Source organism: Molossus molossus, unplaced genomic scaffold (assembly GCF_014108415.1).
Source record: "Molossus molossus isolate mMolMol1 unplaced genomic scaffold, mMolMol1.p scaffold_m16_p_11, whole genome shotgun sequence".
NCBI lineage: Eukaryota > Metazoa > Chordata > Mammalia > Chiroptera > Molossidae > Molossus > Molossus molossus.
Genome location: NW_023425346.1, coordinates 75,068,832 through 75,096,339, shown reverse-complemented (window position 1 = coordinate 75,096,339; position 27,508 = coordinate 75,068,832). Strand labels below are relative to the sequence as shown.

Sequence of the window (27,508 nt, the reverse complement as noted above, 5' to 3'; positions counted from 1 at the left end):
TTCGGACATCATACGCAGCAGAATTTGCACTGTTACATCACCTAAGACCACAGAAACAAAAGAGAAAATGTACACATGGGACTACATCAAACTTAAAAACTTCTGCACAGCAAAAGAAACCACCACCAAAATGGAAAGGCAACCCACAGTATGGGAGAGCATAATTGCCAATGATACATCAGATAAGGGGTTAATTTCCAAAATATATAGAGTGCTCATACAGCTCAACAAAAGGAAGACAAAGAACCCAATTAAAAAATGGGCAGAGGAGCTGAATAGACACCTCTCCACACAGGACATACAAATGGCCAAGAGACATATGAAGAAATGCTCAACATCACTAATCATCAGAGAGATGCAAATTAAAACAACAATGAGGTATCACCTCATACCTGTCAGAATGGCCTCCATCAACAAATCATCAAACAACAAGTGCTGGCGAGGGTGTGGAGAAAAGGGGACTCTAGTGCACTGCTGGTGGGAATGCAGACTGGTACAGCCACTATGGAAAACAATATGGTGTTACCTCAAAAAATTAAAAATTGAACTGCCATTTGACCCAGAGATCCCACTTCTAGGAATAGAGCTATTATTACTCTTAGATTCGCTTTAAATTCCTGTAGAGATATCCTGTATTTAGGACAGAGGATTGGTTTATTAGAGTTAATATCTAGCCTTTTTTTAGTTTAGGTCTTTCCTTTGTACTGTCTCTTTGTTTATTCCTTTTCCTATCCTGCACTTAACCCAGCAGTATTGTTACTTGTTATTAGAAACTTCTTAGTTTGGTATTAGAAAATGGTCGAGAGAAGGTGTATCCTCTGATGTTCTGAGCAACCGTCAGCTTTAGTCATGTACTGTACCTCTGGATCTTGGGGGTGTAGCTTTTTCTGTTCTCCACCCCCCGATCTTAGTTGTAAGCTCAGCATATTCCTGAAAAGTAGATACACTACCCACATCCTACCCCCAGCCACAATGAATTTCATCAATGTTCCTAAGGAATTGCCTCCTACTCTATCACTCCCACATGTCTACAGATTAAGGCTTTTGTTATGTAGTAGAGTGTGGGGAGAAGGATCCTGACACTGCTGTTCTCTTCCCTAGGGCGTGCGTCACACTAGATACTTCTTAGGGATCATCCCTATCCCCCATCTCTTGCAGTTCTTACCGCACACACTGGAGTTAGTGGGAAAAGCACACTGGATACTTCTTAGGGATCATCCCTATCCCCCATCTCTTGGGGTTCTTACCTCACACACTGGGGTTAGTGGGAAAAGACTACATAAAAGGGTACTGGGTTCTCCGGTTTCTGATGTCCTCACAGATTTCCCATGTTCTTGCCAGCCTGTACTTGCCTTCACTAATTTGTCCACAATTCTAGCTGAACGCTTCTTATTGGTGCCCAGCTGTGCCTACCTCAGGTGCAGGCCTTCTCTCCCTGTAGGCACAGTCTGCCCTTACATTTTGAAGTTAGTCAGGTTCTTTTGCACTGTAAGGGTGGGAGTGACACTCCCAGCTTTCTACATCCCAGGGCAGAAAATGAAAGACCTGAATACTTTTTTACCACTCTCTTTTGGAATAAAAATATTTCCTGATGCCTGTTCTTTATTTCCAAGATTTAAAAATCCCAATGTAAAAATTAACATGTGCCCAATTCTTATCCAAACCCCCCACCCTAATTACACTTTTATTTTTCTTGTTAAAAAGATTGGTTCATTGGCTAAGTATAATATTTCCAAGGGAAAAGGAAAGATATCTTCGCACTCTTTGGAGAGAATTAAATGTGATCATAGAATTTATCTTCTGTGGCTTGTTGATTATAAAGAATAAAATACACATATGTGTACCACAAATCTCTGTGTGTCATTATTATCATCTGGTATTCTACAATATGCTTTTAGGAGTTTTAACCTTGTGTAAAACATATAAACGTGCACATACATCTTCCTTCCTTCGTCTTCCCCCGCCACTGGTGATAATTTTAAAACTATAGGAATGTTCCAGTTCAGAAGGAACCCAAAATATAGGCTTCTGTTATAGTTAAATATCCTATCTGAATCTTGTGTTTAAGGTTCTACTTGGATTTCTCTCCTGTTGTAATATCAGTATTTGCAAGAAAATCTCCTCTGGTAAGCATCTATGAGTCTGTAATGTAAAATCCTACCATAAATAACCATTTTAAGACATGTAAAAGTAAAAGTTAATACATTTATTGCTATCCCTTAATTATTACTACGCTAAAAATAAAAAATAAAAAACAACTCTGTAATTTTTTAAATTCAGATATCACAGGCACAAATTTTCTAGTTGCATGCATGAAAGAGAGTTTTTTCAGTATGCTGTCTTCATATAGTAACTGATCCAAAATAGAAAACTATCCTTGCACCAACTGAAGCCTCAAGGACAGATGCACTGATTAGAGATTTCAACAACATAACTTATGCTGTCTGAAAGCCTTTCTGTGGCAGATGTTCCATCTTATGACTCATCTAATCATTTACTTATATACTAATGTCCACCATATAATATCACATCAGAACAACCAAACAGTGAAAATGAAACTCCAAATTTTGGTTTTGCAAATATAAAGTTCCCATTTAGATTCAGCTTGTTTCTGAAAAGAACAAAAAAGCCTTATTTGTCAGTTTTCTGCTTTTGACTCATAGGATTCATGTAGATTTTGTTTACAAACAACTGTCAAAGCGTAGCAAGCCAATTATATTTCAGAGATATACCACTGGCTACTTTAGAAAATGTATTTATACTATACTTCACCTTCTATTTATTATTAAAATAAATACAGAACAATGATATTCCTAAAGCTTTTTAAAAAATACAAGATATATTTGCTTTAAGTGAGTAATTTTATTCCATTAGTTCTGAAATCTGTTCACTAAAAACGTATCTGAAGAAAATACTTGTCAATTGAAATAATGCCAATATATTAGTGCCATTAACTTATTTAAATAAATTATAACAGAATTATTTAACAAGACACCAAAGGGAAAATTGGTTACTTAGAATCCATTGGTAAAGTTCTCTAAGAATCCAGGTTGCCTTGTAGAGTTAATGTTACCATAAGCGTAAAAGAAGTTATCTAACAGTCTAAATATTTACTCTAGTATCAATCTTAAGTCTTAATCAGTTATACTTTGTTCATTTTTAACAGAAGAAAATGAATAAAAATGACTGCAAAATCCTTTTAACTGGGAATTCAAAAGTTAGAACAATACTATTAAAGAGATCATGAATGTATCATATTAGGAACATTAAACTTCATTTGAAAATCAAATCATATCATTGAAGGATTTTTCACACACACAGGGTTTTCTACATTTTATCTTAATGTAATATTTATTAAAGGCAAATTTTAAAATTGAGAAAAACCTTTAATAATATAACTATCTCCTTATTTGCTATGAAAATAAAGAGGAAATTTTTATGAAACTGTCATGTTAAATAGTAGTCAATAGCTGCATACAATCAGTAAACAAATTCAGTTCAAGGCAAGAAGAATTACATCTCCATTTAGTGGTTGCAATTTAGATTATTCTAGCGGGTAATACTTTAATTGTATAAAACAAAGCTGATGTCACAAATACAAAAGAATTTCTTGCAAAGCAAGTACCACAAGTAATTTCTATGCTGCCACTGATGGCTGACAAGTGATGAGCACTTTGTTCAAATGTATACACTATGCACAAGACAACAAGTGGTTTATAGTAAAAATACTGAAGAGAAGCTCTTAAAATTTTCATAATCAATATTTTATAATGTCAGAATATTTGCTTTGATCTTTGAATAGCTAAAATATGTCTTGTACAGTGAAATATACTATTCTTGACATTTAAAAAAAGGAGAAGTGCCCTGGCCAGTTTGGCTCAGCGGTTAGAGCATCGGCCCGTGGATCAGAGTTCTGGGTTTGGTTCCCGCTAAGGGCATGTGCCTTGGTTGCAGTTTGTCCCAGGCCCCGGTTAGGGTTATGTGGGTGTCAACCACTTGATGTGTCTCTCTCACATCGATGTTTCTCTCTCTCTCTCTCTCTCTCTCTCTCTCTCTCTCTTCCTCCCTCTCTCCTTCCCGCTCTAGCTAAAGATAAATGAAAAAAAAAAAAAGTCCTCAGGTGAGGATAAAAAAAAAGAAGCTGTAACAGTCAAACTAGGATTAATACTGGGCTAAAATGTTTATGAGAGCAATGTGTTAATATAATGCCAATGTGTTATTACCAATGTATTCCCTAGTTTAATAATTTAGGTTAAAATATTTTCATAAATTTAAAAATATCTATCCTGATTTATTGACATCTGGGTACCGTTATTCAGTGTTGGAGAAAAAAAAATCTCCCCATAAAAGTAAACAAAGAAACGAACACCCAAGTTCTTTAGGTCTTCGTAGCTAGCAGTATTAGAGGTGTTTTCTCATTGGTGCAACTAAGTGAAACAGATGGTAGTGTCCAAAATCACTAGCACTCCCCACTACAACCACCACCTCAATCTAAACTTTTAGTAAATCACTACAATGTATGGTGTTTTAAAAGAGAATAATGCAAAGTCAGAATGAAATAAAAGTTTGAGATATAGGCAATCACTACCTCATCCCCCACTCCAATCAACTAATCACAGGGAAAAAACTTTGATTAGGAATAGATAACGATTAAAGGATTCTCCCCACCCCTCACTCCCAAATATTCCTATATAAAAACAATCCTTATTTGTCTAAAATTATTTTAACTGTTCTAGTTCAAAGGGCAACAACTGGGGACGGAGAAGGGTACATTTAAGCCATTAAGTAATGAGGAAAATGAATAGTCAAGTATGTTCTACACCTTCCCTTATAGTCATATTAATACAACTAAGGAATCTTGAATTATCCCTATAAATTATTAAATTATTTCTAAAACTCACATTACAACTGTTTACTTCTGAGATATATACAGGGCTAGGTAAAAGTAGGCTTACAGTTGTGTGTACATGAAACTGAATTTATTGTATTATTATTTATTAATTATTGTAGTATCTTCCATACAAACAACTGTATACCTACTTTTGCCAACCCTGTATGTAACATTCAATTCATTTACACACTTTAGCCAAATATTTATTTATAAACAAGGTACCCTAAACACGCAATATCTATTATTCAGTCTTTCCAAATAACCATAGTTGAAGGTTCTGAACATTTCCAGTGAAATTTTGTATGCGATATTTATAAAACAAAAATGGTGAAGTTAAATAATTAATTATTTGCATTTATCTGGAACAGAACTTAAATCTATGTTGTATTAAGAGAAGATGAGAAAGAAGGCAGATTCATAAAGACTAACCAAGACTGGTAGGCATTTTCAAAAAATTTAGAGCAGTGGTTCTCGGAGTATAGTCTATGGACCCCTGGGGAGCAGGGGGTCTGCAAGGTCAAAACATTATTCCATAATAATTTTAAGATGTTATCTGCCTTTCTCACTGTGTTGGCAGTCATGGTACAAACAAAATCAATGGTGGGAAAAACTGTCGGGATCTTAGCATGAATCAAGGTAGTGACAACAAACTATACCAGTCGTCACTGTATTCTTCTCACACACACACACACACACACACACACACACACACACACACACACACAAAACAACAACAATCAAGTTTCATTTAAGAATGCTCTCAATGAGACAGTAAAATATATTAATTTTGTTAAATCTCAACTTTTGAATACAGATCTTTTTATATGCTGGGTGAGGAGACAGAAGTCCACATAAAACACTTCTGCTGCATACAGAAATGATGGTTTTCAAGAAAACGCATTTGAATTACAAGGTGAACAAGCCACTCTTTTTGTGGAACACCATTTCTACTTGAAAGAATGACCAACATTCAAACCACAGTTATTTAATCTTCGCTATCTGGCAGCCATTTTATTGTAAATTATAAAATTCAAACTTTATTGAAAATACGAATTTTGGAAAACTTGTATGTGCCATCAGGAGCTTGACAGCTTCCCAATATTTAAAGATTTTTCTTATGAGCTCTGTGGTGATATTAAAAGATGTGATTTTACAATACTGCATGATAAAATGTGTTAAGACTTAGAAGATCTGCATCATTCACTGAGAATCAGTATTTTCCAACTGATTAAATTCATACACGGGTAGAAAGAGCCATTCAAAGTACAAGACAGACCAACAGACTTTAAGGTAACAGAGTTCAAAATGTCCATTGCTAGAGTTGCAGATTCTACATTACATTAACTTTTAAGAAATTTCTACTTGTTGAGTTTCGATATAGTATCAAACTATAATAACAATTATCAAAAAGGTTATTAAAATGTTCTTCCTTTTTCCAACCACACAACTATGTGAAGCCAGATTTTCTTTATATACTACAACTAAAAATATTACAAAATATGAAATGCACAAGCATAATCCAGGCACCTTCTATTATGCCAGGTGTTAAAAAAGATTTGCAAAATATAAAACAATCCTACAATTCTTATTAAGTATTTTTGTCTTAGAAAATATATTTATTTTCTAAAAAATTCTGTTAACATATAATGGGTTTATCATGGCTACTTTAAAATACATAAGAAATAATCTTAGTTTTAATTGTGATATGGTAAATAATAACTGATATTAACCCACATAAATACAAGTTTTTAGGAGCCCTTAATAATTTTAAGACTGTGAAAGAGTCTTGAGACCAAAAAGTTTGAGAACTGCTGCTTCAAAAGTTCTTAATCCCAATTTCTTTAAAGATATCTTTCCACCTCTCTATATGAGGGTAGGGGGCTGAAAACTTGCATTCTTTTTTATAAAAATGATTTCTCTATAGAGCTATAAAGAAATAGTTGAGTGAGAAAGACTATAGCCATTAGAAAAAGGGGCCAGAGTTCTTTGAACAACTGGCTATTTCCAGATCTAGAGCAGGATATGGAAATGCTAAGCTAGGAACATCCTTCATATCATACCAGATAGCTTAAAGCTATCAAACATCACTAGTGTGGTATCAGTTCAGGAGCCAACTTGAAGAGGCTCCTTCAGCCAAAGATGGAAAACTTGTACATCAGTAAGAACAATAACTGCAATGAATTGAAACATAAAAAGTGTTTAAACCTATGAATTGACAATGAGCAAAAAATGTCACTAATCACCTTTGGAGGATGCTAGTGAACCAAAACTCATTGTGCCAACTTTATCCTAGGAAAATGTCAATATAATTCCATTTTTTGAATAATGAAATAAAAAACTGACATCTTGCTGCTAATTAAGAGTAGGCATCCACTTTCTAAAGTAAGCTGTTTTTCCCTTACTATACATAAGTTGCTTTCAAAGAAACCTACACAAAACATCTATTTTTTTTTTTTTTTTTTTAAATCCTCATCCGAGGACATTTTTCCATTTTTTGTACAGATAGAGCGGGAGGGAGAGAGAGGAAGAGAGAGAGAGAGAGAAACATCGATGTGAAGGGACGCATCGAGGGGCTGCCACCCGCACAACCAACCAGGGCCGGGGACAAACTGCAACCGAGGTACATGCCCTTAGCGGGAACCGAACCCGGGTCTCTCTGGGCCGCAGGCCGACGCTCTAACCGCTGAGCCAAACCGGCCAGGGCCACAAAACATCTATTTTAACAACCAAACAAAATAACAATTTCCCTAACTAACTGTTTTCCTCTTTCCCTCTAAGATGTATCCGTAGAAGTACCAGTGAACATCAAGGTGATTACCATGAGTACTTTAGGTTCAAAAGAGAATAGGAAGATTTTCCTGAAGTAACTAGGTTCTAAGGTAAAGGTGACTAAAGACATAAAACATGGGACGATGGCCCTGGCCAGGTAGCTCAATTGGTTGGAGTGTCATCCCCTATATCAAAAAGTTTCTAGTTGATATCTGGTCAGGTGCACAGGGAAGGCAACCAATCAAGGTTTCCTTCTCACATCGATGTTCCTCCCTCTCTCTCTCTCTCTCTCTCTCCTCCCCCATCTCTGTCTCTTCCCCTACCTCTCTGTAAAATCAATAAAAATATATTCTTGGGTGAGGATTGAAAAAATAAATAAAATAGGACCACAAATGTTATAGTCAATTAACTAAAAATGCACACATCAGATAGTGGTTTTAAAAGGAAGGATTTTAGATCAAAGAGCCCAGATTCAACCCCCAATTCTGTCATTTACTAACTTGAGTGAGACATTTAACCTCTCTAATTATTTCTCTATTATGAAAAACAGGAATAGTAGTACATATTTCATGTAAATCTTGTGAAAGATTAAATGAGGTAACAGATTCTTTAGGATACTTCCTGTAACACATTAATCCTCAATAAATAAAGCTTCTGGTAACAGTACTTGTTATTATTGATATCATACAAAGGGAAAGAAAAGAAGAGAGGAGAATGCTAGACAAAACCATTCCTTTCACCAGCTGTCAGTGATGGTATCATCAGTCCAGCCTAGGCTGACTACCATTCTGCCTTTAGCTGCTATGGGACAGTTATCAAAAATGGTATGGTGCCCACCTGGTCTGGCTCAGTGATTGAGCGTTGACCCATGCATCAAGAGGTCACCAGCTCGGCAGTTGGAGTGTCCGCCTGCAGCCTGGGTTCGGTTCCCACTAGGGGCACGTACAAAAAAAAACACAATAAAGTCTTGTTTAAAAAAAAAGAGGTCACTGGTTTGATTCCTGATCATGGCACATGCCCAGGTTGTGGGCCTGATCCCCAGCAGGGGGCATGGAGGAAGCAGCCAATTGATGTTCTCTCACATCAATGTTTCTATCTCTCTCTACTTCTCCCTTCCTCTCTCTAAAATCAATTAAAAAAAATTTTTAAGTGGTATGGAAATATATAAAAGTGTATATATTTTCACAGACATCAGGTATACTATATGAAATAACATTAACTTTGTTTCCTTTTTTAGATTTCCTAATGAAATGTTATCCAAGTCATTTAGTGGAAAAAATAGTGACATTCATAACATAATAATCCTTCTATGTAAATACTCAGTATAAACCTTCCATTTCCAAATAAAACAGACCAGTCTCCTAAGCCTCTCAAATCAAACGAAGAAAACTTTTAAATTATCATCTATGAATCACAATGTTAGCAAAGAGAAGCTAACAAAAATAACAGAAAGGGATTATCACAGAGAGGATTAAAATTATAGTCTGGTCAAAATTAACATCAAATTTAACTCAGAGATCAACTGCAAAATGCTGCCAAGTACAGCAAACCACGTACAAACCATCACCTTAATGAATTCCAGGGCATTCAGGCTACTCCATTCTCTCCCAACACATGTCTAGCTATAGGCTTTAGTAACAGGCCCACTCTTGGCGCATCTCCAGCTGTTTCCCTGTGATAGTCACCCAGCTCTTCCCCTTACTCTCCATAGGGCAAATAGTTACGATGTAGTCTTATTTCACTGATTTATGTACACTTTAAGTTGTTCCCCATGTATATTACATAATTTACATTTATAGTTGCTTAAATAGAGTATAATTCTACTAAAAAATTCAAACCCTTTTGAAAATAAACATGGCAATGTCTAGCAAAAAGTGAAATGTAAAAGAAGTGTATCCTTTGACTCATTAATTTCTCTTTTTTTCTAATTAATTTATTTTGTTACAGATGTTTCTCCTTTTTCCCTACTAAACCCTACTTCTATGCTTCTGGGTCTATTTTGTTCATCAGCTTATTATGTTGACTATATTCCACAAATAAATGAGATCATGTGATACTTGTCTTTCTCTGACTGGCTTATTTCACTTAGCATAATGCTCTCCAGGTCCCTCCATGTCGTCTCAAAGGATAAGAGATCTTTCTCATAGCTGCATTGTATTCCATGGTGTATATGTACCACAGCTTAATTTCTCTTTAATAAATACTTAAGGTAATAATACAATAAAGGCAAAAGAATACATAAATAAAGTCACTCACTGAAGAATTATCAGCAAAATAACTGAAAACACATTCCAATATTTAGGAAATAATAAATTGAAGATCACTGACACAATGAAATATTACCTCCTCATTAAAATAATTATTAAAGCTATTCTAAAATAAAAACATGTTTTCTAATAAAAAATGTATGAAATAATATTAATAAAATGCCTTTTGGAAGTAAACATAGGGTAGCAGCTAAAGTATGTATTTTGTTTAAAAATCCTGATTCTCGCCCTGGCCGGTTTGGCTCAGCAGTTGGAGCATCGGCCTACAGACAGAGAGTCCTGCGTTTGGTTCCCACTAGGGGCACGCCCCCCCCCCCTCCGCCAAAAAAACAACAACAATTCTGCCACTTAGTAACTGTGCGATTCTTGACAAGTTATTTAAACACCCTAAGACTCAGTTTACTCATTTCTGAAACGGAGTAATAAGATCTAACTCATAGGGTTCCTAGGAGAATCAAATGAGGTTATTGTAAAGTGCCTGGCCCCTAAATCAATCAGTTCCCTTCCCTATTACTCACTGATTTCTTTCTACTACTGCAACCATGAGTTTATAAACAGCAGAGCATATTTAAAATGGTGCTATCGTGAGATGAGTGTCACTCTATATTTAAAATTATTACCTATAGTAAATTTTCTTAATGTTGTTTATATCTTTCTCAGTTCTTTAAAAGTAAAACACTAACCCTTGGTCAGACTGGGGTTCTGTTATATAACACTGTTTAAATTGTTTTTAAAAATCATGCTCAAAATAATTTTAATTAGAGTTCTTTCCCAAACATGTTACTCACAGTACACAAATAAGAATTTGGCTGTATATACAAAGATGAAAAAAATGAGTTAGAAAAAATGGGAGGAGTACATGCAATCCCTGCATTTTCACACTAATGCTTTCTTAAACTTTGAACAATAAATTTAGTTGGGGTGGGGAGGTCAGAAAGAACACCATTCCCAGAAAGCTATAAATTAATGTATAACCCACAGTTTCAGTTCTATCCATCTGACAGCCTGGCATGAGAGAGAAGACCTTCAAAACTGGCCTGAAGAGAAGGTGGATACAGTTGTCCCTTTCATCTCAGGTTCAAGGGAAGAGAACAAAACCACCTTCCCCTGAGCCAACTCCTTACCCATGTGAAGTGCAAAATATCTAAAAGTCTGGTGGCACAATGGGTTTAGGTACCATGGCAAGAGCTGAGTCATTCAAGTCCAGGCCAGCCAGGCAGTGCTCCTTCCCATCTATAGAGAGAGCAAGGACAGCAGAGACAGATTTGGAGTAGAGGAGGTGAACCAGGAAAAGGACATCACAGATCTGGACAAGCAAATTCCAGGCTCAGGGCCAATCTGGGAGTTCTGAGGGGACACCTTGACTTCACCAATACAAAGAAACCCGTGGTTCTAAAGGACCGGTGCTGCTACACAGCCTGCAGCCCTTAGAAGAAGCCCTGCTCTTTCTTCAAATGCCTAGGCTGGCAAGTGACACTACCAATCCACAAGCTCAAAATTATAAGTAACTGATGTACGAAAACTGTATCTGGGATACAATGGGTGGTTTAAGGGTGTCAGTGTAAAATTTGCAAAAGGACAAGTTATAAGGAAATTGAAGGCTCACTGTAATAAAACACAAGTGCTCATCTGATTTCATTCATGCAAGTTAAGTATAACAATAAATGCATTGGTTTTTCAAAACCAAATCAGTCTCAATACTTACATTGTTAACTTAACATAATGACAGTGTTTTGACAACTAAGAAAAATACAGTTCAAAAATTTGATGCCTAAAGATCAAGAGACTCTCCAGGACCTTAGAAGTTGCCCTCACATCCCTGAGTAATTTCAAATCATTAGTGAAAGAGTTTTTAAAAGAATCCATATAGTTGTTATTTTGAGCAAAGACGACAGGAAATGAGACCTCTAAAACATATCAGAAAAGACATTCAAGAGAAAAATGAGAATGCTTCATGTACCTAAAGTACCTACTATGAATATGAGGATATGTTCAAGCAATTAAATTGTAAATAGCTAGCAAATTAAATAGCTTCATACAATATTACAATGCAAAGTAGAAGGAACTGCTTCCTACTGCGGCGATATTTTCCACAGTAAAAAGAGTTGGTTATTAGAATGCATTGTATATGTAGATGAGAACCACTGCATAATTACTTAACCCATTGAATTTGTACCGAAGAAACAAAGAAAACATATGTTTTTTGGTCAGACTGTTTACTGCAATCCAATACTAGATTAATTTAATAAATAGTGCTGAAAAAGAAAATTACAGGACCCAAAGAAAAAAAACTCCATTATTTTAGGATACAATCAAAGACAGCTTTATATTGGCAATTTGTGTCTATGCAAAAATGTGTGACTCATTTTAAACTTTTAAATGACGTGCTTATGAGAAGGGGAGGTGGGCTCTTGAAAACAGTAATTTATGTTTGTGGTAATTAAAGGTGATTTACAAAACATATAAACACCCAACTTAACATAAGAGGGGGTGGCAATTAAATGAAGGCATTTTTACCTTCTCATTTAGCAGTTCAATAAAGTTGTAGTGCCTTGAGGGCTACAATTCCATATAAACTAGAAAGGCAACTTAAAACCTACTTCTTCCATCAGTGCTACCTTCATCTCTTTTTAGCAAACACAGGCAACAAAACTAAAGGAGCTCACTGGAATCTTACTGTTAAGCTCTAAGCAATTTAGGCATATAAATTCAAACAGATACAGGGGGGACAGTAATATAAAACAGAATGAAAATGCATCTGTCATTAATAACAAAGGAAAAGGAAGAAGTCTTATTTTTCCTGGCCAAAAATTCTAACCATCTGCACAGAAATCATCTACATAGATTACCTTAGTTCTATATCGGTAAGAACTTGTCTGCCCAGTTTAAGAAGGATGAAGGCCGAGATATAAGTGAAATCAGTAAATAGCTTAAAATCATGGGGGTGGGGGGTGCTGAAGGGAAGACAAGTATTTTCTAAGAATTATAAAACTGGATAGATCTTTCAAAATAAAAAGAAATGACATCAAATCAAACAGTACTATTAGTAGTTATTCCAAAAACTGAAATGCTCTATTTACTAAAGTACATTCCTTTTTTTAAAGCAAAATAAACTTGGAAAAGTAAATTTAAATAGCAACGAAACTCATCCACGTTATCAGGAGAAGAAAATAAGCATATATACTTTCTGATTTTGAAAAAAAAAAGAGCCCTGGTTCAGTTGGTTAAATGTTGTCTCACATACTAAAACTTCCCAGTCCCTTCCTCTCTCTCTAAAATAAATCAATAAAATCATGTTTTAAAGAAGAAAAGCAATTATTTCTGGAGACTGGAATCAAGCATAAAATTTTACTGTGAACACCTGAATTATTTCCAGTTTTGTTTATCATTTAGAAATTTTAAAATACAATGAATATTTTTAAAGAAACAACATCTGGCCCTGGCCGGTTTGGCTCAGGGTTTAGAGCATCGGCCTGCGGTCCGGAGAGACCCGGGTTCGGTTCCCGCTAAGGGCACGTACTTCGGTTGCAGTTTGTCCCCGGCCCTGGTTGGTCGTGCAGGTGGCAGCCACTCGATGTGTCCCTTTCACGTCGATGTTTCTCTCTCTCTCTCTTCCTCTCTCTCCCTCCCACTCTATCTGTAGAAAAAATGGAAAAATGTCCTCGGGTGAGGATAAAAAAAAAAAAGAAACAACATCTGTTTGGCCATTTATAATCAAAAGGTAGAGTAAAATCTGATAAAACCAAAACTGTCTACTAAGGTATGAAGGGACGGTATGTAAACACATAATTAAATTGCAAGTTTATATGCACTATGGAATGACGCTCATTTTTTCTAAAGCACAATTTTTTGTACCCTAATCGCATATAATTCAACCTATCTTAAGGGAATAATTTTTGATATCAAGAAGATGGCTACTGATTATATTCAAACAACAGAGGGCTGGAATGATTAGCAAGGGTTTCCCTTTGCTTTTACAAATCAGCAAAGGAATTTTGTTTAGGTGACTCTGATTGTGCATATTAAAACAAATGGTATAAAGACAATAAAATTGCTAAGAATATATGTAAAAGACTGTGCTTCTTCCCCTATCATCATTCTTACTCTTTGGGGAAAAAAATCCAGATGAAATGAAATATTGAATTCTCAATGATAGTCTCTCAATCTTTTCATCTTTCAAAGTCCAGCTTAGGTTAGGTGGCCAAAATAAGGCTCCCTCAGTCAGGCTCCCAGGGTGAAAAGAGGAATCTAGATAATATGCCCTCACCAAGAATACATAGACTGGGAAAGAGATAACAGCATATAAAGAAAGTAGTTATCAGGATAAAGAGGTGTAAGGGCAGTCCTGCCTTCACTGCAGCCTTCCCTCGTCCCCTCAACACAAGAGCTCCCTAATCAATCTTAGAAATGCAAGTATCACTTTGTGGCAGGACAGGCCATACAAACAACACTGTGGGAGTAATTTCTTCTTTATCAGAACCCCCTAATTTATGTATGTGAGAGTAAAATCCACTAAATCATCCCACAGATCCATCCTGATTCCCCCAGCTTAAAAATCCAACATTTTACAGAGATAAATATAGATCTCTGACAACTCTTGAATCACAAGATTCTAAAGCCAGAGACATCTCCTCATTGTTTTAATTCAGAACTCTTGAAAATTTTATTTGAATCATTTGTAAATACTTTATGTTGGTATTTATAGTAGAAATTTTGTTTTAAAAATCAGAGTACATATTCACTTAAAAAATAAATAAAATACATACATTCATACATAAATAGCCAGCCCAGGGTCTAAAGTACAAAGAAAAGTCACCTATCTCTCCCTCCACTCAAATTCTATTCTCCAAAAACCTATCAATGATTCAATATCTTCTTCAAGTTTCTTTCTATAAGTATCATCTAGAGCTGAGCTGTCCAATATTGTAGCTACTAGCTGCATGTGGTAAGTACTTGAAATGTGGCTAGTCCAAATGGAGATCTGCTCTAAGTGTAAATTACACACCAGATTTCAAAGACATGTTACCAAAATATATCAATAATTTTTCATATTGACTAAATGTTGCCACAATATTTTTGTTAGATTAAATATGCTATTCAAATTCATTTCACCTCTTCTTTTTATTCTTTTTAAAATGTGGCTATCGGAAAATTTTAAATTACATATGTAGCTCATATTTATGGCACACATTAAATTTCTGTTGGTCAGCACTGGTACAAAGGCTAATGGTGCAGGTTTGGAGTCAAACTTGCCTTAATGAGTACTACTCCTGACTATACCATCTACCAGCTGTGTGACCTTGGATAAATTTCTTAACCTCTCTCTATTCACTTCTGACTTGTTCTGAGAATTAAATAAAATTCCTAACATAAAGCACTTAGCACATGCCCAGGATGTGGGCCAAATCACCAGTAGGGGACATGCAGGAGGCGGCCAATCAATGCTCTCTCTCATTGGTGTTTCTATCTCTCTCTCCCTCTCCCTTCCCCTCTTCTAAAATCAATAAAGAGAAAATATTTTCTAAAAATACATCTGATGGCAACAAAAGAACAAAAACTATAACCTAATTCTTTAAAAATCATTATAAGGCACCTGTCTCTTCAGAAATGTCTCCTGATATGCCTATAGATCATTATTGTACACGGCAGGTATTTTCTGAAAAACATGCGAAACATTCAGATCTAAAAGTGTACAAAAGCAGTGTGGTATGGTGGAAAGACTGAAAAGAGAAAGAACTTTTATAAAGAAAAAAGTTCTTTATAAAAGTTCTTTATAAAACTAGGGTGTAGATCCTATATAAAGAAAATAGGATCTACACCCAATTTACTAGCTATGTACCCTAGGAAAACTACTTAACCTTTCTCTCTCAATATCTTCATCTGTAAAACTGGGATAACACCAATCCCGCAGAATGTAAAAATTAAATAGAATAATATATTACAAAGAATCTACCACAGTACCTAACTTTTACCAGTTGCTTAATAATCATTCCCCTTCTTCTAGAAATGAAAATAAAATGCTAGCCCTGGCCGGTTTGGCTCAGCAGTTGGAGCGTCGGCCTGTGGTACAGAGAGACCCGGGTTCGGTTCCCCCTAAGGGCACGTACCTTGGTTGCAGTTTGTCCCCGGCCCTGGTTGGTTGTGCGGATGGCAGCCACTCGATGTGTCCCTTCACATCGATGTTTCTCTCTGTCTCTCTTCCTCTCTCTCCCTCCCGCTTTATCTGAACAAAAAATGGAAAAATGTCCTCTGGTGAGGATAAAAAATAATAATAATAAAATAAAATAAAATGCTATATTCAGACACATGCTAATGTTAGTCCTGCTGTACCGCAACTGCCAAAGCCTGCTCATACCCAGACAAAGTAGCTTAAAAACATGCTAACTTGATAGTCATCTACAGTCCCCATATTTTATCCCTTGTATAAACTGGAACTACAAATCCATACTACTGTATTACCATATAGGTAAACACTCCAGAAAAGATAAGTACTTCAGGAAAAAAAATAATCTAACTCTATGCCCTCTGTTTTTATTAACTGCTATAAGAAGAGTAAAAGATTGCTTCCAAATTACTGCTTTTTATGCAAACTAACAGAAAACAATACACTGAGCTGTGCCCAGGTCTCTCCTACAAAAATGCAATAAAGTCTACGGTCAAACCACCTTGAACACGCCTGATCTCATCAAAAATGCAATAAATTTCCATTCAGAGCCAGGAAAGGGTTATCTTTTCTGATATGTATTAAACATATATGAAATTAGATAACCTGCAATTTTTTCTTTTGCTTTGGTTGCCATAATGCTCGGTAGTAAGATTTAATCTCAATTTTAATATTATATTTGGTATGGGTTATGTGCTACCATGTACTTAGGCTCCTGACCATCTGTCCACCCCCACTCCCTTTAATTCTCACTCTTCATTAGTTTGCCTTCATCATTTTCCTGTTATTTTCATGTATTTTATTGTAAGACAGTTAAAATTCCACAACAAAATAAATGCAACTTAAGTTCACACCAAATATTCAAAATAAATCCATAGGCAGAAAATATAGCCTTAAAAAGTTAACTAGAGAGCCCTGGTTGCCAACTAGGGAGACCCCAGTGTGGCCCAGTTGGTTGAGCATCGTCCCATGCACCAAAAGGTTACTGGTTCGACTCCCAGTTCACATGTCCAGGTTGGGGGCTCCATCCTGGGTAGGGGGCATGCAGGAGGCAGCAGATAGATGTTTTGCTCTCAGATCAATGTCATATCCACCCCCCCCCGTTCCTCTCTCTCTAAAAATCAATACAAATGTAGGTTTTTTTTAAAGCCAACTAGAGAATAGAACTCAGAAAAGAACAGGGCAGTGTATCCCATACTCCCACTATTACCACCAACATCCCACATACATGTAAACACACGAGCATACACACACCAATTTAGCTGAAAATAATCAAATTGTATTTGAAATTTTCTTTTCTACAACTATACATATTTACATACTTTATAATTAATAGTTTTGTTAACCTGAGCCTCCCATATGTTTCTAAATTGGCAACAAAATGGACCCATAGCTCAGAAAGCAGAACACTTACTTCCAGTCCACAAGGTCATGTCTCTAAGTACCTGTTGAGAAACTTTAACAAGTTTTATCTATAAATAGCTTGACAGTAGGTACAGTGAAACTGCCAAAGGTGCTGTCTTTCAGATAGCACACAAACACCTTCACTTCCTGTTGAAATACCACTTCAAAACCTCTAATGCCAGCTTTAAAAACCTAAGGAGTCAGTGAAATCAGTAGCCCTATCATGTTCAAAACTTTAAAAATTTAACAATAGGTCCATCAGTAGACAAATGGATAAAAAGGCTATAGTACATGCACACAGTGGAGTAATATGCAGCTGTAAGAAAGAAAGATCTCTTATCCTTTGAGACGACATGGATGGACCTGGAGAGTATTATCCTAAGTGAAACAAGCCAAGCAGAGAAAAACAAATATCACATGATCTCACTTATTTGCGAAATATAATGAACATAACAGTCTGAGGAACGGAGTAGTCCCAGAGACATGGAAGTGGGGTACAGACTGACAATCCCCAGAAGAGAGGGTGGGGGGGAGAGATAAACTACAGAACTTATATGCATGAATGCATGAACAATGGTCATGAACAACAAAGATGGGGACAGGGCAGGGAGGGCGGGGGAGGGGAAATCAGTGGGGTAAAAAGGAGAAACATCTGTAACAAAAATAAATTAATTAATAAAAATAAAATAAAATAAAAGATTATTCTGATTAAAAAAATTTAACAATAGGAAGTTATATTACTTCTAAAAATTTGTAAAAACAAGTCATATTGGCCCATTAAACCCTAGAGAAAAAATTAGTAATTTTTCTAAATAAAAAACCTATTTATCCGAAGTTACTGCACGTATAAATTTAAAAAGAATTTGCTTCCCATAATATGGTTATTTCCCTATTCTGTCTTAATTCTTTGGTAAACTGTCTTATTTGAGGAAAATTCTATTTATAAGAGATGTAAGAAAAACCTATCATTAAACACTATCCTTTCTTTTTTTTTTAATCCTCACCCGAGGACATTTTTCCATTTTTTTGTTCAGGTAGAGTGGGAGGGAGAGAGAGGAACAGAGAGAAAGAGAAACATCGATGTGAAAGGAACACATCGAGTGGCTGCCACCGGCACAACCGACCAGGGCCGGGAACAAACTGCAACCGAGGTACGCGCCCTTAGCGGGAACCGAACCCGGGTCTCTCAGGACCGCAGGCCGACGCTCTAACCGCTGAACCAAACCGGCCAGGGCAAACACTATCCTTTATTTACAAAGTCTCTCAAATTTGTTTTTTCCTTCAACTGCCACTGACAGTTTTCTGACATCCAGCCCTCATTGTTTCCTCTATGAAATACTACACAAACCTCCTGGCCCCAAACTTCTTCCCATTCAAATCCAGTCACAGTGGGTTGATACGTAGTTGCTAGAGCATCAACTCTGTTAACTAAGTAACATAATCCTGCATATCAGCAATAAAATGAATAAAATCCAAATTTCTAATTTAATAAAATTACAAATTATCAATACCAGTATACACAATAGGGTTGACTCTCACAGTCATTATGTTGAAAGGAGGAGCACACAAACGAATATAGAATGTATGATTACATTCTATATGAAGTCTGACAATAAGCAAAACTAATCAATGACAATATAAACCAGAATAGTGATTATCCTGAGTGGGGAACTGATTGAAATGTTCTGTAGCTTGATCTATGTGGTAATTGCACAAGTATACACATGTATACAAATGTATCCAGCTGTATGCTTCAGATTTGTGAGTTTTATGCACTTTACTACAACTTTATATCTCAATGAAAATAAAGAAAAATAAACTTAAACAGCTGTGAATATTTCCTTGATCATGGGGAAGATAAGAACTTTCTAAGCATAAAAGTACATAAGGCAGCAATGGTCGGTTTGGCTCAGCAGTTAAGAGTGTTGGCCCTCGGACCAAAGAGTCATGGGTTCAATTCCAGGTCAAGGGCATGTACCTCAGTTGCAGGTTCCATCCCCAGCCCCTATCAGGGTTGTGCGGGAGGCAACCAATTGATGTCTCTCTCTCTCGCATCAATGTTTCTCTCTCTCTCTCTTCTTCCTTCCACTCTATCTAAAAATTAATAGGGAAAAAAGAAGTTAAAACAAATTAAAAGTATATATGATAGATGTCAAAGGAAAAGACTGATAAAAACATTTTCAACAAAGATGATACAATATATTCTCACATGCCTGCATTGCATGAAGAGATCAGCAAATGAAGGCTTGTGCCCTATTTTTGTATGATCCTAGAGGTAAGAATGATGCTTACATCTTTAAAGGGTTGCAAATACATACACACTCACACACATGAAAGAACATGCAACAGAACAAAATATTTACTAACTGGCCCACTAAAGACAAAGTTTCCCAACCCTTCCTCTAAAAAATGACATAAGAAACTAATAAATGCCATCACCTATCAAAGCAAAACAGAGAAATCAAAATGTGGGTAGGAACAAGATTTAACAATGTTACATCAATTTTCTTTTCCAACCATGTAAATGTTTTATCTATTCCAATGTATGACCTATCTAAAATTATTCAAAAAATAACTATTTAAAACATTAATATCCCCATAGGGATAGGATAGGGGCTTTGAATATAGCTAACAGAACTCTAAATATAGGAATTCCACTTCTGGGTATATGTCTTAGAGAAGTACCCAGAGCCCTGGCTGGTTTGGCTCAGCAGTTAGGGCATTGGACCGTGGACCAGAGAGACCCAGGTTCGGTTCCTGCTAAGGGCACATACCTCAGTTGCAGTTTGTCCCCGGCCCTGGTTGGGGTCGTGTGGGTGGCAATCAGTCGATGTATCTCTCTCATGTCGATGTTTCTCTCTCTCTCTCTTCCTTCCTCTCTCCCTCCCACTCTACCTGAAGATAAATGAAAAAAATAAATAAAATAAAAAATAAAAAAGAGAAGTACCCAGACACATACCCCAAAAAAGCCTCTATAAGAATATATATTAACAACATTCTTTGTAATAAAAAAGTGAGAATAAATGCCCATACATTACATTAAATGAAATAAGTCAGACAAAAAAAGATAAATACTATATGATCTTACTTATATGTAGAAACTAAAAAAGCCAAACTCATAGAAGCACAGAGTAGAACAGTAGCTGCCAGAGGCTGGTTGGGAGAAATGGGGAGATGCTGGTCAAAGGGTACAAACTTTCAGTTACAAAATGACTAACATACAGCAAGGCGACTACAGTTACAATACTGCATGGTATACTTGAAAATTGCTAAGAGTAGATCTTAAATGTTCTCACCACATAATTAATGTGAGGTGATAAATGTGTGAACTAACCTTATTATGTTGATCATTTCACAAAATGTACATGTATCAAATCACCACAATGTACACCTTAAACTTATATAGTGTTATATGGCAATTATATCTCAATAAAGTTGAGGAAATAAAAAATACCCACAAATAGCCCTGGCCGGTTTGGCTCAGCAGTTAGAGCATTGGTCTGCGGTCCAGAGAGACCCGTCGTAGGTTCCCGCTAAGGGCATGTACCTCGGTTGCAGTTTGTCCCCAGCCCCCGTTGGGGTAGTGTGGGAAGCAGCCACTCGATGTGTCCCTTTCATGTCGATATTTCTCTCTCTCTCTCTCTTCCTCTCTCTCCCTCCCACTCTATCTGAACAAAAAAATGAAAAAATGTCCTCTGGTGTAGATAAAATAAATAAATAAATAAAAAATACCCACAAATAGAAAGTAGTTCGATAAACTCTGGTATTCCATACTATAAACAATTATGAAGCAGTTCAGAAAACAATGAAGCGTGAAATAAGTCAGTCACAAAAGGACAAATATTGTATGATTCCACCTATATAAGGTACCTAGAGTAATAAAATTCAGAGACAGAAAGTAGAATAGTGGCTGCCAGGGGCTGGGAGTAAAAGGAATTGGGAGTTATTGTTTAATGGGTATGGAGTTTCAGTTTGGGAGGATGAAAAAGTTCTGAGGATGGATGGTGGTAATGGTTGCACCACACATGAATGTACTTAATGCCACTGAACTGTACACTTAAAAAGTTAAAATAGGCCCTGGCCGGTTTGGCTCGGCGGTTAGAGCTCGGCCTGCGGTCCGGAGAGACCCGGGTTCAGTTCCCGCTAAGGGCACATACTTCGGTTGCAGTTTGTCCCCGACCCTGGTTGGTCGTGCGGTGGCAGCCACTCCATGTGTCCCTTTCACATCGATGTTTCTCTCTCTCTCTCTCTTCCTCTCTCTCCCTCCCACTCTATCTGTACAAAAAATGGAAAAATGTCCTTGGGTGAGGATAAAAAAAATAAAAATTAAAAAAAAAGTTAAAATGGTGTTAAGTTTTATGGTATACATGTATAAACACAATAAACAATTTGTAAGTGAAAAAAATAAGTTGAAATTAAAAATCTATATTCACAAAAATAAACAATGAAGCAGCATTAAAATAGTCTATATGGCCCTGGCCGGTTCGGCTCAACAGTTAGGCCTGTAGATCAAAGGGTCACAAGTTCAAATGCTGATCAAGGGCATGTACCTGGGTTGCAGGTTTGACCCACAGCCCCAGTCGGGGTCTTGCAGAAGGCAACCAACTGATGAGTTTCTATTACATTGGTGTTTCTCTCTCTCTCTCTTTCTTTCTCTTTCTCTCTCTCTCTCTCTTTCTCTCTCTCTCTCTCTCTCTCTCTCCTCCCTCCCTTCCACTCTATCTAAAAATCAATGGAAAAATATCCTTGGGTGAGGATTAACAAAATGAATAAATAATAAAAATAAAATAGTCTATATGTACTGACATAGAACAATCTCTTATTTAAACTTCAAAATAATTCTTCAAGTACAATATTACAAATTCCTATTTTACATGAGAAAACCGAGGTTCAAAGATCTAGAGTTGGCCATATTACCCAAAGCAACATACAGATTTAATGCAATCCCTATCAAAATCTCAATGTCATTCTTTAAGTAAAAAAAAAAAAAGGAACAAAAATATCATCAGATTTGTATGGAACCACAAGAGACCCCGAACAGCCAAAGCAATCAAGGTATCATACTACCTGACTTAAAATTTTATTATAGAGCAATGATAATCAAAACTGCATGGTATTGGCAGAAAAACAGACACACAGATCAATGGAACATAACTGAGGTCCCAGATACAAAACCACATCTATACAAACAGATAATTTTTGACAAAGGAAGCTAGAAACACACAATGGAGTAAAGAAAGGCTCTTCAATAAATGGTGCTGGGAAAATTGGAAAGCCACATGCAAAGAATGAAACTGGATTACAGTTTGTCCCCGTGTACAAAAATTAATTCAAAATGAATCAAAGACATATTTGATCTTTGATATATTTATAAGATCTGAAAGAATAAATTGCATAGAAGAAAGCATAGATACTAAACTTATGGACCTTGGTCATAGAGAAAATTTTATGAACTTGACCCAAAGGCAAGGGAAGCAAAGGCAAAAATAAATGAATGGGACTATATCACACTAAAAAACTTCTGTACAGCAAAAGAAACTAACAACAAAACATAGAGGGAGTCGATGAAATAAGAGATGATATTTGCAAACAATAGCTCCGCAAATATATAATACCCAAAATATATAAAGAACTCATAAAAGTCGACATCAAACAAACAACCCAATTGAAAAATGGTCAGAGGATACCTCTCCCAAGAAGACACAAACAGCCAAAAGGTATATGAAAAGATGCTCAACCTCACTAGCAATTGGAGAAATGCAAATCAAAACCACAATGAGATACCACCTCACATCTGTTAGAATGGCTATTATCAACTAGACAAGTAATAACAAGTGTTGGAGAGGTTGTGGAGAAAAGGGAACCATCATTCACAACTGGTGGGAATGCAGACTGGCATAACCACTATAGAAAATAGTCTGGCGAGTCCTCAAAAAATTAAGAATAGAATGACCTTATGACCCAGCAATCCCTCTCCTGGGTATACCCAAAAAACTGAAAAACATGTATTTGCACAGATATATGCACTCCTATGTTCACTGCAGCATTATACATGATGGCCAAGACATGAAGACAACCAAGGTGTCCTTCAATAGAGGATTGGATAAAGAAGATGTGGTACATATATACAGTGAAATACTACTCAGCCATAAAAAAAGACAAAATGCTATTTGCGACAACATGGATGGACCTTGAGAATATTATGCTAAGTGAAATAAGTCAGGCAGACAAAGCTACCATATGATTTCACTCATATGTGGGATATAAAATTGAAACTCATGGACACAAACAGCAGTGTGGTGGTTGCCAGAGCAAAGGGGGTGAGGGGGCGGTGGGTGAAGGGGTCTAATATATTGTGATGGAAGATGATCTGCCTTTGGGTGGTAGGCACACAATGCAATATATAGATCTTTTAACATAAAAATCCACACCTGAAACATATATGATCCTATTAACCAATGTCACCCCAATAAATTTAATAAAAACATTACTTTTTTAAATCCTCACATGAAAATGTTTTTCTATTGCTTTTTAGAGAGAGTGGAGGGGAGAGGGGAGACACAGAGAGAGAGAGACAACGATGTGTCACATCAATTGGTTGCCTCTGACCTGGACCAGGGATTGAACCTTCAACCCAGGTACGTGCTCTTGACCAGGAATCAAACCTGAGACCCTGTCCTGGCTGGTTTGGCTCAGCGGTTAGAGCATTGGCCTGCGATCCGGAGAGACCTGGGTTTGGTTCCCGCTAAGGGCATGTACCTCGGTTGCAGTTTGTCCCCGGCCCTGGTCATGTGGGTGGCAACCACTCGATGTGTCCCTTTCACATCAATGTTTCTCTCTCTCTCTCTCCCTCCCACTCTATCTGAATTAAATATTGAAAAGAATGTCCTCGGGTGAGGATAAAAAAAAAACAAAAAACCTGAGACCCTTTGGTGCTCAGGCTAACGCTCTAACTGCTGAGCTACACCAGTGAGAGCTAATAAAAACATTTTTATAAAAGAAGAAAAAACAAAGATATAGTATCACTTTTTCAACTGTATAGCTAGAAAGTGGGAATTGATATTCACACTCAGTTTTGATTCCCAAACCCATACTCATTCCACTTTAGTCTAAGCAACAGGCTGAAATGCAGAAAAATAAAATAGCTGATTTATGCTAACTAACATCATTCCAATTTTTTTCCTTTTCATTATTATCTTTAATGTCATTTAAACAGTAACTAACTTTTGAGGAACTACTTTGAAAAGCACATCCTGAACAGCATACACTTGAATTTCTGTGTCAAAGTGAATAGAGGCTTACTTCATTTTATTTTATTTTAAAAAGCTACTTTTATATACATAAAACTGACCTGTTAAGGAAATGTGGATAATTAACTTCAATAATTTTTAAAATAAACAAACATGGTATTTAGCTTTTAAAAACAGATGTTCATTAAAAAAAAAAAGTTTCATAAAATAATATATACTAAGTATAATGAATATCTGTTGTGTTTTCAAAAACAGTTCATCTATTAAATAATTTTTAGAATGTTAATTTGTAGTGTTTTTCAAACACCAGAAATTGTTACTTTTCTTTCTCAATGGCATGATCCAATAAGAAAAAGAAAAGGAAAATACACAAAGAATTCATAAAAAATTTCTGTTCTATACAGTAACTTTAAAAATATACTTTAGAAGCTGTAACTCCAGATCTGCACACATGTAAACAAAATGATCTTTCATTACTTCTAGTATCTCTCACATCTTTATTAGTGTACCCTGCAAACAAGAAAACCACTGAAAATAAAATTTTAAAGACAACTCTAAATGAGTTATAGGGGGAGGGATCTGAAATATCTAAACATTAGGCAACAAACTCCAAAAGGGAAAAAAATGCTGTTTGAAGGGTAAACTAGGTAATGTGAATAGATCCTTTTACAAAAGAAGCACTCTACATTTTTCATGCTCAAACTTCATCTGTAGAAATCATTATCAGTATCTTGAAAAAACTATTTTATAACCAATGAAATTTCAAACTCTTGGTGCCTAACTCCATTTTGATTTCTTAAAACATTGAAAATACAACTCAACTGAATAACTACAAAATAAGCTCCTGGAACAGTTTAATCTGCCTCCCTATCCCAAGTCCCCATTTAAAATCCTTTCTGCTTAAGCCATAAAGAAAGGAATTCCTTAATATGGTGGACATGGTGAATCCACAATCACCTCCTCAGGCTCTTTTCCATCGCTCCTACTTCTCCTCATTTACCCTATCTATACTCACAGTTCTCTCAGTGCAACAGTGCTTGAAACAAGACATTTACTCTAAATAATCAATCTTTCCTCTCCTCCTTCCACTAACTTACAAGCTCCTCATCAACCTTTATCTCTCAGCATAACCATTGCTCCTCAAAGTAACATCACACACAGGTTCTCTTCCTTGTACAACTGAAGAATGACATCTAGTGTTTATGACATTTATTTAATGTCTGTCCCTTCCACTGGATTATAAACTCCATTAGGGCAAAGGTCATATCTGTTTTTACTCACGATTACATCCCTCATAATTTAGCACACTTAAAAGAAGTGGTCCATAAATAATGTATCAAATGAATAAGATAGAGTGATCTAAAATTTAAAGCCAAAGCAAACCTGTCAAAAATAAGTACTTACATTTAAAACAAGTATAAAATGAGACAATGTATATATTTATTTATATCTAATAACACAGATAAGTAAATAAGGTGAGAAAAAGTTAATTTTAAAAATTTAACTAATGGAGAAAAACCTAGCATTAATAAATTAAAATTCAGTAAAAAAAAAAAAAAAAAAAAAAAAAACACTTCCTGTTAATAATTTTTTTCTCCCCTTTCAGAAGTTCTAATGGAAAGCTTAAAAGTGCCCTGAACACTAATACTACATATCATCACTCTATTGCCCCTTACTTTGGGTTTAAATCAACTTTCTAAAATAAAAATAGAGAAACTAAAAAATATCAACACAAAATAATAAATTTTTTTCTCACCAAAATAAAAAACTTATGAAGTTAAGAATTAAAACAAGTTTCAAACATGTAGTAACAGGCAATAAATAAACAATTCACCAGTAAGTTTTTAAAAATCCAACAATGTATTACACATTTATTAATATAATTATTTAATGTTTATTCTGCCACTAGCCTAGAAGTTTCAAAAAACCAGAGAATATATTAGATTCTGCTACCCACTAGATAGATATCTGCAGCACCCAGAACAGAAAGCATTTACTATTTAATTAATGAATAATAAACAAGTAAACTGCCATTTCTGGTGACTTAAAGATATTTGAAGAAAATAATCTTTCAATAAAGAATATAAAAGATAAAATATTATCTCCAGTTTCTCCTTAATCTTTTCATCTCTAATAAATAACCTGGATGCCCTTCACTCCTGTGAAATACTGAAATCCTCTCTTCTCTCAATTTTGCCTTCTCAACACATGGAAAAGCAAGAACGCAGAAAAGTTCCACAAGTTAAGAAAATTTCAAAATGCCTCCACAGTTAACAAAATTCCTTCTACACAGAAACTTCTCAATGAATCTAATTTAATTATATCCAATTAGAATATAATAGCAACACAGCATATACTTGCTATGGAATAAGCCCTCTCATATGGAGATTTTACTAAATAACATTAGAGTCACAATTAGCATATGAATCCATGATTCATCTTGTGAAGCAAAGCAAATCTTCTATTAATCAGTCACTTCTAATTTTATTTGATCAGTAATGGAAAGAAAACATTGATCATAATGGAAGCAATCAGTTAAATGAACAACTATACTTACGTGTTAGATGAAAGATTCCATCACAGGCACTAATATGAGATAAAAAGGCATTTCCGAGGCCTTGTCCATTGTGAGCTCCTTTTACAAGACCAGCAATATCCACTACATTTAGAAAGGCAGGAATCTTGCTGAAAAAACAAAAGATGGTTTTATTGTAAACCAGTACTAAGGACCTATTTATTAACCAAATGGATGTCCCAAACATTT

At 35.8% G+C, this 27,508-nt stretch overlaps 1 protein-coding gene across 4 annotated transcripts in view; it reads right to left on the bottom strand.

Annotated features, from left to right (window-relative positions):
* Positions 1 to 27,508, bottom strand: part of OLA1 (Obg like ATPase 1) — a 154,538-nt gene that overhangs the window by 106,512 nt on the left and 20,518 nt on the right. For 3 of the 4 annotated variants that reach the window (XM_036254630.1, XM_036254633.1, XM_036254639.1), the window contains one exon: positions 27,302 to 27,429. In XM_036254630.1, coding sequence (XP_036110523.1) covers positions 27,302 to 27,429 — 128 coding nt within the window. Of the gene's footprint in view, positions 1 to 392; positions 445 to 27,301; positions 27,430 to 27,508 lie in introns of those variants that run through there. The other variant, XM_036254634.1, reaches the window with a different exon arrangement.